This window comes from Stegostoma tigrinum, chromosome 19 (genome assembly GCF_030684315.1).
Source record: "Stegostoma tigrinum isolate sSteTig4 chromosome 19, sSteTig4.hap1, whole genome shotgun sequence".
In the NCBI taxonomy this organism is placed as follows: domain Eukaryota; kingdom Metazoa; phylum Chordata; class Chondrichthyes; order Orectolobiformes; family Stegostomatidae; genus Stegostoma; species Stegostoma tigrinum.
This window is the reverse complement of record NC_081372.1, coordinates 57,478,197-57,496,020: the sequence shown is the minus strand read 5'-3', so window position 1 is coordinate 57,496,020 and position 17,824 is coordinate 57,478,197. Positions and strand designations below refer to the sequence as shown.

General features: G+C 42.0%; 1 protein-coding gene across 3 annotated transcripts in view; it reads left to right on the top strand.

Annotated features, from left to right (window-relative positions):
• pcif1 (phosphorylated CTD interacting factor 1) overlaps positions 1-17,824 on the top strand; it is a 153,970-nt gene that overhangs the window by 64,174 nt on the left and 71,972 nt on the right. For all 3 annotated transcript variants that reach the window (XM_048549792.2, XM_048549793.2, XM_048549794.2), the window contains 3 exons: positions 7,990-8,121; positions 12,169-12,410; positions 15,826-15,980. In XM_048549792.2, coding sequence (XP_048405749.1) covers positions 7,990-8,121; positions 12,169-12,410; positions 15,826-15,980 — 529 coding nt within the window. The remainder of the gene's footprint in view (positions 1-7,989; positions 8,122-12,168; positions 12,411-15,825; positions 15,981-17,824) is intronic.

Below are 17,824 nucleotides of genomic sequence, written 5' to 3'. Positions count from 1 at the left end.
ATCAGAGGAGCAGGAAAGTTGCCACTTCAGGTCGGGTATTATCTTGTTTCATATTTGAAACTTTTTCAGAGTTGTAGACATTTGTATTGTGAGTTGTATTTCAAGATAGCATTGTTCTAGGTCCAAGTTCCTTAAAAAGGTATTGTATGTTACTTAGTGAGTTGTGTTCTTCCGTACTGATGTTTCTAAATATGGATGAATGTGTTCTGAAACTGACTTTCCTTCATGTGAATGATAACCATTCTAGACTGACACCCCTCGGTGTGGCTGATACTGTCCTGATCTGAGATTCTTTAGTTTCAGCAGTCCTGTTTTAGACTGATATTCCTGATCTTGTCTGATACTATTCTAGAGGCATTCATTATTGTGTTGGTACTGCTTTAGACTGATGTTCCTTTGTGCAGGTAATACTGCCGTAGGCTGACATACCTTTGTGGTTCTGCTCTAGACTGATGTTTCTTACTATGGATCACACTCATTATGTTCCTTTTTACGATGATACAGTTCTATACTGATGTTGCCTATGGGGTGATATTGGTCTAGACTGATTGTATGGATGAAGCTTTGAAATGGTCAGTACAACAGTTGCAGTGCTAAACGAATGCTTATTTTCAGTCCAGACAATAAGTCAAGTGCAATGCATTTCTCCCAGTCAGCTGAACTATATTTATCCCCGAACTAAAATCATTAAAGCAGATTGGCGAAAATTTACCATTTTATGATTAGTTTGTGAGAAATAATGTGCACAGACATGGGAACAAAACAGGAGATTGGCACTATACTCATTTGAAGATCTAGTGCAGATTTGATGGGCAGATTGGTCTCCTTCTGCACTGTAACCCTTATGTGGATCTGTGATTATGTGGTAATTTATTTCTGTTTGTGAAACCAACATTCCAGAAATAACTCAGAGGCAGTAAGAACTGCCGATGCTGGAGTCAGAGATAACACAATGTGGAGCTGGAAAAACACAGCAGGACTGGTAGCACATGTGGAGAGAAAGCAGAATTAATATTTTGAGTCCAATGACCCTTTTCAGAACAAGATGTCTATTTTAAGGAGCCATAAGAGTGAAAACACCTGCATCTCCAAGCCCACAGTGAGTGCTGAAAAGACATATAGCTTTTACAGTTTGCACCTTGTGTCTCCCTTTCAGTGTCTGGTTTCTTGGGAAATTCATGTAACTGCAAAAAATTTTAAAGTAAACCCTCAGCATTCTGTGAGTCTGATTTAAGTATGTTACATAGAACATAGAACATAACAGCGCAGTACAAGCCCTTCGGCCCTCGATGTTGCCCTGACCTGTGAAACCAATCTGAAGCCTATCTAACCTACACTATTCTATTATTATCCATATGTTTATCCAATGACCATTTAAATGCCCTTAAACTTGGCAAGTCTACTACTGTTGCAGGCAGTTGCAGGCAGGGTGTTCCACGCCCTTACTACTCTCCGAGTAAAGAACCTACCTCTGACTTCTGTCCTATATCTATCACCCCTCAATTTAAAGCTATGTCCCCTCGTGCTAGCCATCTACATCCCAGGAAAAAGGCTCTCACTGTCCACCCTATCTAATCCTCTGATCATCTTCTATGTCTCTATTAAGTCGCCTCTTAACCTCCTTCTCTCGAACGAAAACAGCCTCAAGTCCCTCAGCTTTTCCCCATAAGACCTTCCCTCTACACCAGGCAACATCCTGATAAATCTCCTCTGCACCCTTTCCAATGCTTCCACATCTTTCCTATAATGCGGCGACCGGAGCTGTACGCACTACTTCAAGTGCGGCAGCACCAGAGTTTTGTACATCTGCAACATGACCTCATGGCTCCGAAACTCAATCCCTCTACCAATAAAACCTAACACACCATATGCCTTCTTAACAACCCAGTCAACCTGGGTGGCAATTTTCAAGGTCTGTGCACATGGACTCCGAGATCCCTCCGCTCATCCACGTTACCAAGAATCTTACCATTAGCCCAGTCCTCTGTATTCCTGTTACTCCTTCCACTCCTCACACTTTTCCTCATTAAACTCCATTTGCCACCTCTCAGCCCAGGTCTGCAGCTTATCTATGTCCCTCTGTCACCTGCAACATCCTTCCGCACTATCCACAACTCCACCGACTTTAGTATCATCCGCAAATTTACTAACCCATCCTTCTGCGCCCTCGTCCAGGACATGTATAAAAATGACGAACAGCAGTGGACCCAACACTGACCCTTGCAGTACACCACTCGTAAGTGAACTCCAGGATGAACATTTCCCATCAAGCACCACCCTCTGTCTTCTTCCAGCTAGCCAATTTCTGATCCAAACCGCTAAATCACCCTCAATCCCATGTCTCCGTATTTTCTGCAATAGCCTACCGTGGGGTACCTTATCAAACGCTTTACTGAAATCCATATACAGCACATCAACCGCTTTACCATCATCCTCCTGTTTGGCCACCTTCTCAAAGAACTCAATAAGGTTTGTGAGGCATGACCTACCCTTCGCATAACCGTGTTGACTATCCCTAATCAAATTATTCCTTTCTAGATGAATATAAATCCTATCTCTTAAAATCCTCTCCAACACTTTACGTACAACCGAAGTAAGGCTCACTGGTCTATAATTACCAAGGTTGTCTTTACTCCCCTTCTTGAACAAGGGGACAACTTTTGCTATCCTCAGTCTTCTGGCACTATTTCTGTAGACAATGATGATATAAAGATCAAAGCCAAAGGCTCTGCAATCTCTTCCCTAGCTTCCCAGAGAATCTGAGGATAAAGCCCATCCGGCCCAGGGGACTTATCTATTTTCATACTTTCCAGAATTGCTAACACCTCCTCCTTATGAACGTCTATCCTGTCTAGTCTAATAGCCTGTATCTCAGTTTTCTCCTCGACAACACTGTCTTTTTGCTGTGTGAGTACTGACGAAAAATATTCATTTAGCGCTTCTCCTATCTCTTCGGATTCCACGCACAGCTTCCCACCACTGTCCTTGACTGGCCGTAACATTACTCCAATCATTCTTTTGTTCCTGAGATACCTATAGGAAGCTTTAGGGTTTTCCTTGATCCTACCTGCCAAAGACTTCTCATGTCCCCTCCTGGCTCTTCTTAGCTCTTTCTTTAGGCCCTTCCTGGCTAACTTGTAACTCTCAAGCGCCCTAACTGAGCCTTCATGCCTCATCTTTACATAAGCCTCCTTCTTCTTCTTGACAAGAGATTCAACTTCTTTAGTAAACCACAGTTCCCTCGCTCGACCACTTCCTTCCTGCATGACAGGTACATATTTATCAAGGACACGCAGTTGCTGTTTCTTGAACAAGCTCCACATTTCAATTGTGCCCAGCCCCTGCTGTTTCCTTCCCCATCCTACACATCCTAATCTTGCCTAATTGCCTCATGCCTTTCCCCCAGCTTTAACTCTTGCCCTGCTGTATATACCTGTCTCTTTCCATCACTAAAGTAAATGTAACCGAATTGTGGTCACTGTTACCAAAGTGCTCACCTACCTCCAAATCCATCACCTGGCCTGGTTCATTACCTAGTGCCAAATCCAATGTGGTCTCGCCTCTTACTGTGTCAGGAAACCCTCCTGCACACATTGGACAAAAACTGACCCATCTAAAGTACTCAAACTATAACTTTTCCTGTCAATATTTGGAAAGTTTAAGTCGCCCATAACAACTACCCTGTCACTTCCGCTCCTATCCAGAATCATCTTTGCAATCCTTCCCTCTACATCTCTGGAACTTTTCGGTGGCCGATAGAAAACCCCCAACAGGGTGACCTCTCCTTTCCTGTTTCTAATCTCAGCCCATTTTACCTCAGTAGATGAATCCTCATCAAATGTCCTTTCTGCCACTGTAATACTGTCCTTGACTAACAATGCCACACCTCCCCCTCTTTTACCACCTTCCCTGCTCTTATTGAAACATCTAAACCCCGGAATTTGTAACAACCGTTCCTGTCAGAGATAATGGGAACTGCAGATGCTGGAGAATCCTAGATAACAAAGTGTGGAGCTGGATGAACACAGCATGCCAAGCAGCATCTTAGGAGCACAAAAGCTATTCCTGTCCCTGCTCTATCCATGTCTCTGAAATGGCCACAACATTGAAGTCCCAGGTACCAACCCATGCTGCAAGTTCACCCACCTTATTCCGGATGCTTCTGGCATTGAAGTAGACATACTTCAAACCACCTTCCTGCCTGCCAGTACACTCCTGTGACCTCACTACTCTCGACCTCCTGTACACTGGAACCACAATTCAGGTTCCCATCCCCCTGCTGAATTAGTTTAAACCCTCCCGAAGAGCAGTAGCAAATTCCTTCCCCCCGCCCCCCAGGATATTAGCACCCCTCTGGCTCAGGTGTAGACCATCCCATTTGTAACGGTCCCACCTACCCCAGAATGAGTCCCAATTTTCCAGGTATCTGAATCCTTCCATCCAGCCTCATCCCTGTAGTCACGTGCTCAACTGCTTTCTCTCCTTATTCCTGGCCTCGCTAGCATGTGGCACAGGTAGCAAACTAGAGATAACAACTCTGTTTGTTCTAGCTCTAAACTTCCACCCTAGCTCCTTGAATTTCTGCCTTACATCCCCATCCCATTTCCTGCCTATGTTGTTGGTGCCTATGTGGACCACGACTTGAGGCTGCTCCCCCTCCCGCTTAAGGATCCCGAGAACACGATCCGAGACATCACGGACTCTGGCATCTGGGAGGCAACACACCAACCACGAGTGTCTCTCGTTCCCACAGAATCTCCTATCTGTCCCCCTAACTATGGAGTCCCCAATGACTAATGCTCTCCTCCTCTCCCCCACTTCCCTTCTGAGCAACAGGGACAGACTCGGTGCCAGAGACCTGTACCCCATGTCTTACTCCTGGTAAGTCACCCCCCCAACAGTATCCAAAATGGTGTACTTGCTACTCAGGGGAACTGCTACAGGGGATCCCTGCACTTGTCCTCCTATTCCCTTTCCCCTTCCTGACAGTCACCCAGCTACCATTTCTCTGTACTTTTGGTGTGACGGCCTCCTTATAACTCCTCTCTATCACCCCCTCAGCCTCCCGAATGATCTGAAGCACATCCAGCTCCAGCTTCAGTTCCCTAACACGGTCTCCGAGGAGCTGGAGTTGAGTGCACTTCCCGCAGATGAAGTTAGTGGTGACCCTTGCCTCCCATATTCTACAGAAGGAGCATGCAACTGCCCTAACATCCATTCCCACTGTTCTGAATTTCCAAACAGAGTATTGAAAGATAAAACAAACTGTAACCTTACCAAATCGGCACTCAGAAGCCTTGTTTTTGGTTAGAGGAGGAAGATGGTTAGGAGACGTTACCTAAGTAGTGTTTCGGGTAAAGCAGCCACCCGTATATATATACTGGAGAGAGAAAAAACCTTACCTTCCCATCGATACTCTGGCTTACGCTGCTCCTGCTGAAAAACAACAGGGCCTCTGCTGTACGAGTTAAGTTTCTATACTGGAGCGGAAAAAAACAACTTTACCTTCCCGTTGACACTCTGGCCTGTGCTGCTGCCGCTGAAAAACAACAGGGCCTCTGCTGTACGAGTTAAGTTTTTATACTGGAGCGGAAAAAAACAACTTTACCTTCCCGTTGACACTCTGGCCTGTGCTGCTGCCGCTGAAAAACAACAGGGCCTTTGCTGTACGAGTTAAGTTTTTATACTGGAGCGGAAAAAAACAACTTTACCTTCCCGTTGACACTCTGGCCTGTGCTGCTGCCGCTGAAAAACAACAGGGCCTCTGTTGCACAAGGTAAGTTTCTATACTGGAGCGGAACAAAAACAACTTTACCTTCCCGTCGACACTCTGGCTAATGCTGCTGCCGCTGAAAACAAGACGGCCTCTGCTGCACGAGGTAAGTTTTTATGCTGGAGAGGAAAAAAAATCCTTACCTTCCCGTCAACGTTCTGGCCTGTGCTGCTGCTGCTGAAAAACAAGTTACTGAAGTGTATGAGCTCTCCTAGACTCAAGACATGAATGCTGTAATATCCTCTGCTGATAAAAGTTTGGTTGTGTACAGGTTTCCTATTTTAAAGTCATTACATTCTTCCCATCCCTTTCCTCTCTACTCCCCCTGTCAGCCTTTGGTGGGGAGGAAGCATTAATATGGAGACCTTTGTCTCTCCCTGCAATCTGCATTAGTTGTGATATCCTGAGTTTGCTGAAGGTATTCTCCTCTTTGAACTTGTTTAATTAAATTACAATAAAAACTGTCAAACAATGAAATGAGAGGAATGGGAAAGTCTGAAACTTTAGTAGGCCTGTCTGATGGATTGAGATGGGAATCTGGTCCTAGTTGGTGAGGGAAGAATATAATTTAATACTCACAGTACACCAGGAAACAACTTGTGTTTCTTTATTTTGAGAATTTCTTGTTTCAAAGATGGGTTCTGTGTCTGAGTGATTGAATGCCAAATAACTCTCATAACTCCAGTGACATAACTGCCAAGCTTGTTTAGTTCTGATTAAATAGTGAGAGCATGTGAGAAATTGCATAACCTTGAAATGTGTTCAAGAGTCAGCGCTGCCAAAGCTGGCTGAGACCTTAGGATTCAGTAGAAATTAAGATAGTAAACAATTCTATTATTGGTAGGAAACTTCTCAACAACACCCGTAATTCGAGTCCCTGAGATGTTACAAAATCTGCCAGTCGCTGATTAAATGCATGGTATAAATGACAGAAAGAGGTTTACCTGCTATAAAAGTGATGAACCAGCCCAGCCGTGAGTCAAATAGAAGCATTTTTATAGGCCTCATTAGTTATACTGCCACTGTAGGTGCACACCCAGGCAGTGTCTCACATCAAACTGCACAGGAGCAGACTGCATCACTGCAGTTATTGATTACCTAATACCGCCTTGTCTTCCTGTATGTGTGCTGAAGCTACTTGAATGTGGAAGAACATCATCCTGTCAGTACAGGGAGTGCCGTAAGGATAAAAAAAAACGTGAATGCTGTAAATCTGAACAAAATGCAGAAAATATTGGTATTGGATAGCAGGTCAGTTGATTTAAGATAGATTAAAAAGCAGTTAACAAAGGAGAACAAGCTGATGCAGATGGTTAAACACCATCTTTTGATCTTTGGCTTCTGGCTTTGAAAAGCAGCCACAGTGATGGCTATAGGATCCTCATTGCAAATCCTGTCCTATAGACCCTGATAAAGGCCTATCCTGATTAACAGTGGGGTGGCATTGTGGCACAGTGGTTAGCATTGTTGCCTCACAGCGCCAGGCACCCGGGTTTGATTCCAGGCTTGGCCAACTGTGCAGAGTTTACACATTCTCCCTGTGTCTGTGTGGGTTCCTCCCACAGTGCAAAGATGTGCAGGTAGGTGGAATAGCCATGAGAAATGGACCTGAACTGGTAACTCTGATTGCTCTCCGCAGATGCTGTTAGACCAGCTGAGCTTTTTGCAGCAATTTCTGTTCTTGTAAGGTAAATTCTTGATTACCAAGGGGATGAAAGATTGTCAGGGATACACTGGAATGTAAAGTTGAGGTTAAAATCAGATCAGCTGTGATTATATTGAGTGGTGGAACAGGCTTGCAGGTCTGAATGACTTAAGCCTTGTTTCTTGTTCATAAGTTCGTATGTTTATAAATATGATTACTTGTCTTGAATAACCACAATGCAATATTAGTAACCAGATAAGGACGAGCATGTGAGCAAGAAACTTTTCTTGGTTATCTGAAATGGGGCATGTTTATTCACTGAAGAGAGTAAGGTGTAACAAGGTGTTATAATTGAAAGCACGATGATCGGCTTACTAGGGTGTTTTAGTAGAAGGAAATATTATAATGTGAGTGGGACCTACAGCTTGGAAACTGTTGACATCAAGGATACAGCAGTGTTTAAAGTTTTTCTCATGTTTAGTGTTTCATAAAATGTGGCAGTACTAAAAATTGTTGGAAGAATCTGAAAAATATATTGATGTAATATAATTAATGGTTTGCTTTCTTGTAGTCTGATCCTCTTGGCTTAAATGCAACTGTGGAGTCAAGCGAAGGAGATTCGGTCGCCGACAGTGGGCAAAGAAAGCGACGGCATTCTGATGATACTCAACAACAATCAGCAAACAGCTTCAAAAAACCCCGAGTAAGTTTCACCTGATATTTGAATGTAATCGGCAGAAAAATACTGTATTCTTTCACAACTATGTATACATTAGTGACCATTTTATACTCTGTTAATTTACTTTTTACTTTGACAAGCAACTTCAGCTTCAGAACTGTAACAAATGAGCTTTTGCTGTAATATATAGGAATGATGTTGGAATATAGAATAATGGAGCTGTGCAGGAGAAGTGAGGAGATGGATGAACACAGCAGGCCAAGCAGCATCTTAGGATCACAAAAGCTGATGTTTCGGGTCTAGGCCCGAAATGTCAACTTTTGTGCTCCTAAGATGCTGCTTGGCCTGCTGTGTTCATCCAGCTCCTCACTTTGTTATCTTGGATTCTCCAGCATCTGCAGTTCCCATTATCTCTGTGCAGGAGAAGTGATTTGTTCCATTGAGCCTGGTCTTTGGTAAAGCTAACCAATTAGTCCCATTCCCTGTTTTACACCATAACTCTGTATATTTTCCAATTCATTTAATTCTGCTTCAGCTACCCCATAAGATAATTCATTACAGATCATAACAACTAGCCGTTTTACAGAATTTTTTATGTCACCTCTGGTACCTTTTTTTGTTTTCTAAGCACCATCTCAGCTTCTTCACATAGCTGAATGCCCTCATTCCTTGTATTTTCTAGTAAATTGTTTTAACACTCCACTTGCCCTTCGATCTCTATTGGGACAATCTTAGTTATCTGAAAACACACAGTGGCCTGGATTTTCCAATGGCCAAATGGCAAATCTGCAATATAGGTGGGAGTTGTGAATGGTACATTTGGTGCTTAAAGAGATGTTCTGACATAGAGTTATAGAGATGTACAGCACAAAAACAGACCTTTCTGTCTAACTTATCCATGCTGACCCGATATCCTAACTAAATTAGTCCAATCGTCAGCATCTAGCCCACGTCCCTCAATACTCTTCCTATTCATATACCCATCCTCTTGCCTTTTAAATGTTGTTATTGTACCAGCCTTCACCTCATCCTGTGGCAGCTCATTCCACACACGCACCAACTCTGAGTGAAAACATTGCCCCTCTTGGACACTCCAGGGAAAACAGCACCAGCTGATTCGGCCTCTCCCTAAGTGCAAACCCTTTTGCCTCAATAGCACGCAAAAATTTTCACTGTGTCTTGGTATGTGTGCCAATAAAAAACAAATAAATCAAATCAAATTTGGGGTTCATTCAGTAAATTTGACTGCTCTAGTTTATCTCAGAAGGCTCCTAGCAAAAGGAATAATGAAGTAAACAAATAGGTAACATTTATACTTTCTTGAAATCCAAAACTAGAGCTCATAGATGCAAGATAGTCACCAGCAGATCAAATCATGTGTTCAGTTAAAACGTCTGTATACAGAGAGTGTTTAAGAAGTGTTTCTCATTACCACAAGCAGCAGTTGAGGTAAATATTTTCATTGCATTTATACAAAGTTAGATAATTACTTGAGTGAGAGATGAATAGAGGTGTACAGTGATAGATTCCAATAAAGTAGGGCAGCAGGTAACTTACCCGTGGAGCATAAATGCCAACATAGACCTGTTGGACTGAATGGCCTATATCTGTCCTGGAACCTCAGTCAAGATCATTTTGCAGAAAGATGAAAAAACCTCTAAATAAATGTTGTGTTATGACAGCTTAATTCTTTTTTATTTCAACACTAATCCCATTACTATACCTCAATTAAATCAACCCTCAGATATCTCTGTTCTAAGGAAAACAGTCTTTGTCTTTTCTCACAGTGGCAATTTCCAAACTCTGGCAACTTCCTTGTAAATCTCTTCTGTATTCTCTTCAGAGCATTATCCAGATTTTTCCTGTAATGCAGCAACCAGAACTGTATACAGAATTCCATATGTGGCTTAAACAGCAGTTTATTTAGTTTCAGTATTACATTCCTGCTTTTGTATTCCATGCCTTGTCTAATAAAGGAAAGCATTCCGTTTGCTTTCTTTACCACATCATCTACACGTCCAGCTCCATTCAAGGACGTGCCGACATGCCCACCAAGATGGACAGAAACTCTTGCCACTTAAGTGCAGGAGACTTAATCCATTGCCTTTAGTTTTTGCCACGATGTGGAGGTGTCTGTTTTGGACTGGGGTGGGCAGGTCAGAAATCACGTGACATCAGGTTATAGTCCAACATGTTTATTTGAAAACAGAAGCTTTTGGAGCTTTGTCACTTCTTCATGTGTTAGTGACAGGTAGCATCTGACACAATTATAAGCAAAAGATCAAAGGATAACACCACTGATGAGGATGGAATAAACAAAACTAAGATGCTGTTAAATCTTTAATCAACTAGAAGGTTTTAATTCATCAAGTCACTGTCCTGAGAGAATTAAAGGTTTTATCAGTGTAAGGAGGAGGTGACATTTTAGATCAAACAGTGCATGTTAGGTGTGAGGCCTTGTTTAGAATCTGTTTGTGTTTTGGTTTGGAATCAGACTGGTTTTATTTCTAAAGTAGGAATTTATAAAATGCCACATTAACTGTTTAAAAGTTGTGTCCTTTGTGTGTGTGTTGTGTGTGTGTGTGTGTGTGTGTGTGTGTGTGTGTGTGTGTGTGTGTGTGTGTGTGTGTGTGTGTGTGTGTGTGCGCGCGCGCGCTTTTGCCATAAATTATTCCCTCTACCTTGCAACTCGTATTATGGCATAATCCATCCACTTTCAGTTGTGGTGTTGCATGTGATCCCAGAGGGAGGTACATCCATGCCATCCCTAAGAGCGCCTGTTGTCACCTCAGCCTCCATTGGAATGATTTGGAGTGATTTTTTTAATGTTTAGTTCTTGTGCACTGCCAGTTTTTTTGAGTGTTCTGTATTAGCTCATCTGCTGTAAAACTGTCACCCATACCTTTTCTATGGTAGATGGTTTCAACTCCTGGCAATCTGCCTTATTCTACCATCTGTAAATCTGACTTCATTAAAAATTCGGCCTAAGCTGCATTTAGTTTCATTCATCCATTACCCCTGTACTTGCTAACTTCAGAATAATTCCCTATCTCTGTGATCTCCTTCAGCCCTACATTATTTCAAGTTATCTACACTCCTTCAATTTGGCCTTTGAGCATCTCCAGTGATAGTTGCGACAGCCACTGAAGACCTGAGCTCTTGAATTTCCTTCTGAAATCTTTCTGCCTCTTTCTCTCTTTCGTTCTTTAAGATATGCTCTAAAACTTATCTCTTTTGCCAAGATGTTGGTCGTCTAACCTAATATCTCCATTTGTGTCTTAGTTTCAAATTCTGGGGCTATTTTACCATGATAAAACATTGCTATGTATAGCAATTGTTATAGGCAAGGTAGCATCAGTTGACAGTATAGATGGAATGGTGTTATGATGAAAGTGAAATTTTTTGATTATCAATTAAATTAATAATTTGTTTAATTAACTAATTAATTTATCGTAAAAAAAACAATTTAATCTGTAAACAAACAGAGAGCCATGGAAAAACTTGGGGTGGCAGGGGAAAGAACAAAAACCTGTGATAGGAGAAGGTGGGATCGCTTAATAACAAAAGGTTTATGGTACAAGGCAAAGTGGGATGGTTATGGGATAAATTAAAATTGCTATTAACTTGTAGCTGTCTAGTCAGCTAAGGTGTCCATGATGTTCAAGTAGCGTATTTTTAAAGTTAACTCTCTATTAAAGTTCCTGGCTTTCCATTCTCACCTTTCTTAACTTGTGCCTCCATTAGAATGATTTGGAGTGATTTTCGTTTAAAATTTAGTTCTTGTGCACTGCCAGTTTTTTCAAAAGGAACATGCTGTTTGAATAAACCTGCGAATCTTCGACATATATGGCCTATATGTGTAGAATCATATCTTCAGTGAAATTCATCTACCACATGTTGTTCCCCATTACATTGGAATTCTTCTCCTGATGTGTACAAACTTTGACAAAATGTGTCAACATTTTATAGCTAAAGGTTATCATGAAAACAGTTTCTGAGTTTACCTCCGTCTGATTATTGAAAAATGTCACAAATGAAATTGATGAATTTTTTTTCCCTTTCTTTCTACAGATAGATGCACCATTGACTCCCACGACTTTGGTAATTCCTATTTCGCCTATTGCCACCGCCACTTCCAGCATACCTGCCTCCAGAACAAGCAGAACAAATTCTGCTGATGAGAAACAACAGCTAGCACCGACATCAGCACAAGCATTGGCAGCAGCATCCTCCTCCTCCTCATTGTCTTCACCACCTATGCCTGCACCTGCACCTGCACCTGCACCTGCACCTGTATCTATCCGTCCTACAGCGTAAGTGCATATACTCAAATCAGATAGCAGGGACTTTTAGTTTTTACGTTTGTTATGTGATATACTTGGAGTTTATTCATTGTGGTATTGGTGAAAATCACTTGGCTACTAACGAATACTCTTACATTGGATTACTATCATTCAAACAAAAGTGAAAATAAATTCCGTTGTTACTTACAGTCAAACTGGAGAAGGACTGGTGATTGAATCCACTTAGAGCTCACTGAGTTTCCTGAGATTTAATTGAGTGTCTGTTGATATTTCCCCATGTTTGCTGTGCCTGCTTGGTTGATAATGCGCACGTGTGTACACACACACACATACACACACATCACTGTCACCTCCACCATGTACCTCCAGAAATTTCAGAATCCCTCCACTTCACATACTAGGATCCCCTAAAGTCAGGCTCCAGGCTCTCTCCTGGTCATGTTCTTGCATCCCTCCAAGTGATGCTGCATAAGACCATAAGATGTGGTCTATTTCACTTGTTGAGTCTGCTCTGCTATTGAATAAGATTGTAGCTGATCTAATAATCCTCAGGTCCACTTTTTTGCCTTTTCTCCATAACTCTTGATTTCCATGCTGGTTAAAAATCTGTCTTTCTCAGTCTTGAATATACTGTTATATGCTTATATATTTTGTATAGGCCCAAGCTCCATAGCCTCCCTCTTTTAAGAAAATCCCTCCATATCCAGAATTAGCCCAGTAAATCTTCTTCAGGATGTGTCTCAGTACTGACTGTAATGAGGTCAGCCACGTGAATTTGAGTTCCCTGATTAGGGCTGTTAATCTGGTTAAGTCAGGGAGCCGTGGCTGACCGATATAAACAGGAGTGTCAAAGGTTCTGCTCACTCTGAGAGCTGGCTCTGGGGAAGTCGGACTAGTGTCAAGTACTATGCGTGTGAAAATAGAGAGTAACTTGGTGAAGGGATGCTGGCCTCTTTGGAGTTATTTCAGCTTCAATGCGTTGATCTCTGTGGCACTTCACCAGTGATAGGTTGCCAAGCTGAAAATGTCCTCTTTGTCTCAATTTTCCATCTTTTCTTAGTTAGCCAAAACCCTGTCCATGCTAATGTACTACCTCAGCATCATTGGCTCTTCTCATTTTAAGTAGCCTAATGTGTGGCACATTATCAAACACCTGGTAATTCAACTATATTATATCTATTGGTCCCTCTTAATCTATCTTGCTTGTTATCTCTTTAAAGGATTCTACTCAATTCGTCAGACATGATTTCCCCTTCATGAAGCCTTGCTAACTCTGTCTGATTATTTTACATATTTCTACATGCTCTACAATTACATCCTTAATAACAGACTTTAAGCTAACTGGCCTATGGTTACCTGATTTTGTCTTCTTCCCTTTTAGAATAAAGGATTCCATTGGCAGTTTTCTAATCTTCCAGCACTTTTTGAGAATACAACACCTCTTGGAAGATTACTACCAATACATCCAGTATCTCTGTGGTTTCTTCTTTTCGTATCCTAGGATGCATCCCATCACATCAAGGAGACTTATAAGCTTTTTAGACCCCTTAGTTTTCCTTGTACTTTCTCTCTAGTGATAGTTATTGTTTCATTTCCTTTCACCCACTTTTCCCCATTGACTACTTATAATTTTTGGAATGATGTTAGTTAGTTCCCTCAACTGTGAAGCCTGATGCAAATTTTTATTCAACTCTTCTGCCATTTCTTAGTTGCTCATTATCATATTCCCAGCTTTAATTTCGAAGGGGCTGTGTTTACTTTGACCTTTTTGTTCCTTTTTATATCCTTAAACAAGCTCTTGCTGTCCCCCTTGCATGTTTATTATCAAAGTTCATTTTCTCACTCTTTACTATTTTTCTGGTCATTTTTTGTTGATTTTTAAAACTAAATCCTCTGATATAACACTAACGTTTGCTAAATTGTATTTTTTTTCTTTCAATTTGACACTACCTTTAATTTCCCTGGTTAACCATGCTTGGTTTATCCCTATCCCTTTCCCAGAGTCCCCTTTCTCACTGAAATATATCTTTGTTGTGAGTCATGGACTATTTTCTCAAATGTCTGCCATTGTTCCGCAACTTTCTTTGCTGCTAAACTTCTTTCTCAGTCCACTCCTGATAGCTGTTGCCTCATTCTTTTGTTTATTTACTGTTATTAAAGTTTAGCTCAGTTTTTCTGCCCAACAGTTTCCCCTTTCAGACTGAGTACTAAATTCTACTATATTATGATCACTGTTTCCTAGAAAGTCCTTCCAGATCCAATTATATCAAACAATTAAGTAAGTTAATAAAATGTCATAATTTTTCACAAGGGGAATTGAATAGCAGAGTGGGGAGATTAGGACAGTTGTACAAGGCATTGGTGAGACCACATTATTGAATATTGTGCACTGTATTGCTCATATTATTGAAGGAAGAATGCAAGTGTGTTGGACGCAGGTCAGAGAAGGGTTACCAGATTAAGAACTGGAATGAGAAGGTTGTTTTATGAGGAAAGGACATCTAAGTTAGGCCTGTTTCGGAGTTTAAAGAGTAAGAGGGATCTTGCTTGAACAGAGTGGAAGTGGAAAGGATATTTCCTTTTGTGGGAGAGTCTAGAACGATGAGACAATTTTAAAATCAGGGGTCACCAACTTCAAACAAATTAGACAAGACCTTTTATTTGAGAGGGTTGTGTACTTTTGAAATTCTTCCTGAAAAAGTGACAGAAGCAGAATTCTTGAATGCCTTTATGAGGTTTAAAGGTTATCAAGGATAAGATGGGAATGCAGGTTTAAGGTTGCAATCAGATCAGCCTGATCTTGTTGAATGGCAGAGCAGCTTCAAGGAGCTAAACAATCTCCTGATGTCAATTCAAAAGTTCCAGAGCTCTTCTATGTCACAGTTCAGACCACCTCCATGTTGTGTTTCAGATGCTGGTCAGGTCACATAACAGAGCACCTTTATGTCCTGTTTGAGAGTGTTTCCAAAGCTTGGTGCTGATGATAACTGTATTGGAAAGTCACTAGAATTTAGTATTCAGTCACTTGAGGCTGTTGGAGGTTGGAAGTCATGTGGTGATACATCCAGGACTGTGTCCGCCTGAGTTTGCAATTTTGCTGAAGTTGAATGCTATTGAAAGCATGAGGAATCTATACTTAAGGTTGATAATCTAGCATGGTGGAGAAGTAAACAATTCACAAATGTAAAGGGGAAGTTGCTGAATCAGCGTGGATTGGTGCAGTAACTTATTCTTTTGAAATTCTTTGTATACATATTAATTAATATATAAGGTTCAGCTAAACATGTAATGTCAGCAGACACTAAGAGAATTTGGTATTAATAATGATACGGGACTCTTTGTAGAGTGCAGTCATGTTTATTTTATGAACCATGGAGATGCATATTGATTCTGTGAATATCAATTTACAATCTTTGTGTCACAGTGTGTACTGGGACCTTGATATTCCAACTAACGCAGTGTTAAAAGAGCGTCCTCCAATTGAGATGCTTCCACCGCATCCAGATGTGGAAATATTACGTGCACAGCTGACAGTGAAACTGAGGCAACACTACCAGGAGCTCTGCCAACAAAGAGAAGGTAACGTCTACAGGGATGTAGACATATTCTGTTCCTCATATTGATGTTGTTCATCCTGATGAGCCTGGAAAGAATTATGTTGTAAAAGAAAAACATGCTTGCTAATTCAGACTTTTCTTTCTACTAAGAAAGTTTGATTTTCCCAACCTGTCCATTTGCCAGAAGAATTTGGAACCTATTCTTTGAAAAAGAGGCACCATTTGTGGGCATGATCTCCACTTTGTGATAAAAGTCTTATGCTTCTGGAACAGAAAGTTGTCAATTCAGAGTTGTGCATGTAATCTAAGATGACAGTCCAGCATTGGGAGAGCGTTGCACTTTTGATGACATCTTTATTTGGATGTGACATCAAACTGAGCCCCTATCTGTCCTGTTGGGTGAAGTAAGAGATTCTATTGCGCTACATGAATAAGCAAAGAAACACATTGCTTGTGTGGGAGACTGCTGTTCTCAAATTGATAGCTACATTTCTCTGAATTGAAACAAAAATTATACTTCCCAGGAGACTAATTGCATATAAAGCATTTTGGGTGTTTGCAAGCCTTTTAATTCAAAGATTATTTTCCTCCCTAGTAGATTCTAAACCTTGTTGAGCACCAGTCACTATGATATAATGCCATGTATGTTGGCCTAGGAATTGAATATCACCGAAATGATAACTCGAGAGGGCACACAGTGAAAATGAATCTGTTCTCATCCAACTTCCAGTGTGAAATTTCTGGTACTGATCACTGGACAGCAAACAAGGCTTCAGTTGGGTTTGGTTGTTGTATTTTAACTGCCACCTGGACTTAAGACAACCAAGTCAGAACAGACTAATGATAAACCTGAGTGGGGAATGGAGTGAGATAACAAGGTGTAGAGCTGGATGAACACAGCAGGCCAAGCAGCGTCAGAGGAGCAGGAAAGCTGATGTTTCGGGCCGAGACCCTTCTTCAGAAAAGGGGGAGGGGAAAGGAGTTCTGAAATAAACAGGGAGAGAGGGAGAGGTACAGAGAAGATGGACAGAGGAGAAGATAGGTGGAGAGGAGACAGACAGGTCAAAGAGATGGGGATGGAACCAGTAAAGGTGAGTGTAGGTAGGGAGATAGGGAGGAGATAGATCAGTCCAGGAAGGCCTGACAGGTCAAAGGGAGCGATAAGGTTAGTAGGTAGGAGATGGGGCTGGGGCTTGAGGTGGGTGGACGGGATAGGTAGGAGGAAGAACAGGTTTGGAAGGCGGGATGAGCTGGGCTGGTTTTGGGGTGCGGTAGGGGGAGGGGAGATTTTGAAACTTGTGAAGTCCACATTGATACCATCGGGCTGCAGGGTTCCCAAGCGGAATATGAGTTGCTGTTCCTGCACCCTTTCGGGTAGCATCGTTGTGGCACTGCAGGAGGTGCAGGATGGACATGTCATCTAAGGAATGGGAGGGGGAGTTGAAATGGTTCACGACTGGGAGGTGCAGTTGTTTAGTGCGAACTGAGCATAGGTGTTCTGCAGAGCGGTCCCCAAGCCTTCGCTTGGTTTCCCCGATGTAGAGGAGGCCACAACAGGAACAGCAGATGCAGCATACCACATTAGTGGATGTGCAGGTGAACATCTGCTTGATGTGGAAAGTCTTCTTGGGGCCTGGGATTGGGGTCGGGGGGGAGGTGTAGGGGAGATTTAGTACTTCCTGTGGTTGCAGGGGAAAGTGCCGGGAGTGGTGGGGTTGGAGGCGAGTGTGGAGTGGAAGGGGTTCACGGTGAGAGTGGTCCCTCCGGAAAGCAGATAAGGTTGCGGACGGAAAAGTGTCTTTGGTTGTGGGGTTGAATTGCAGATGGCGGAAGTGTCAGTGGATGATGTGTTGGATCCGGAGGTTG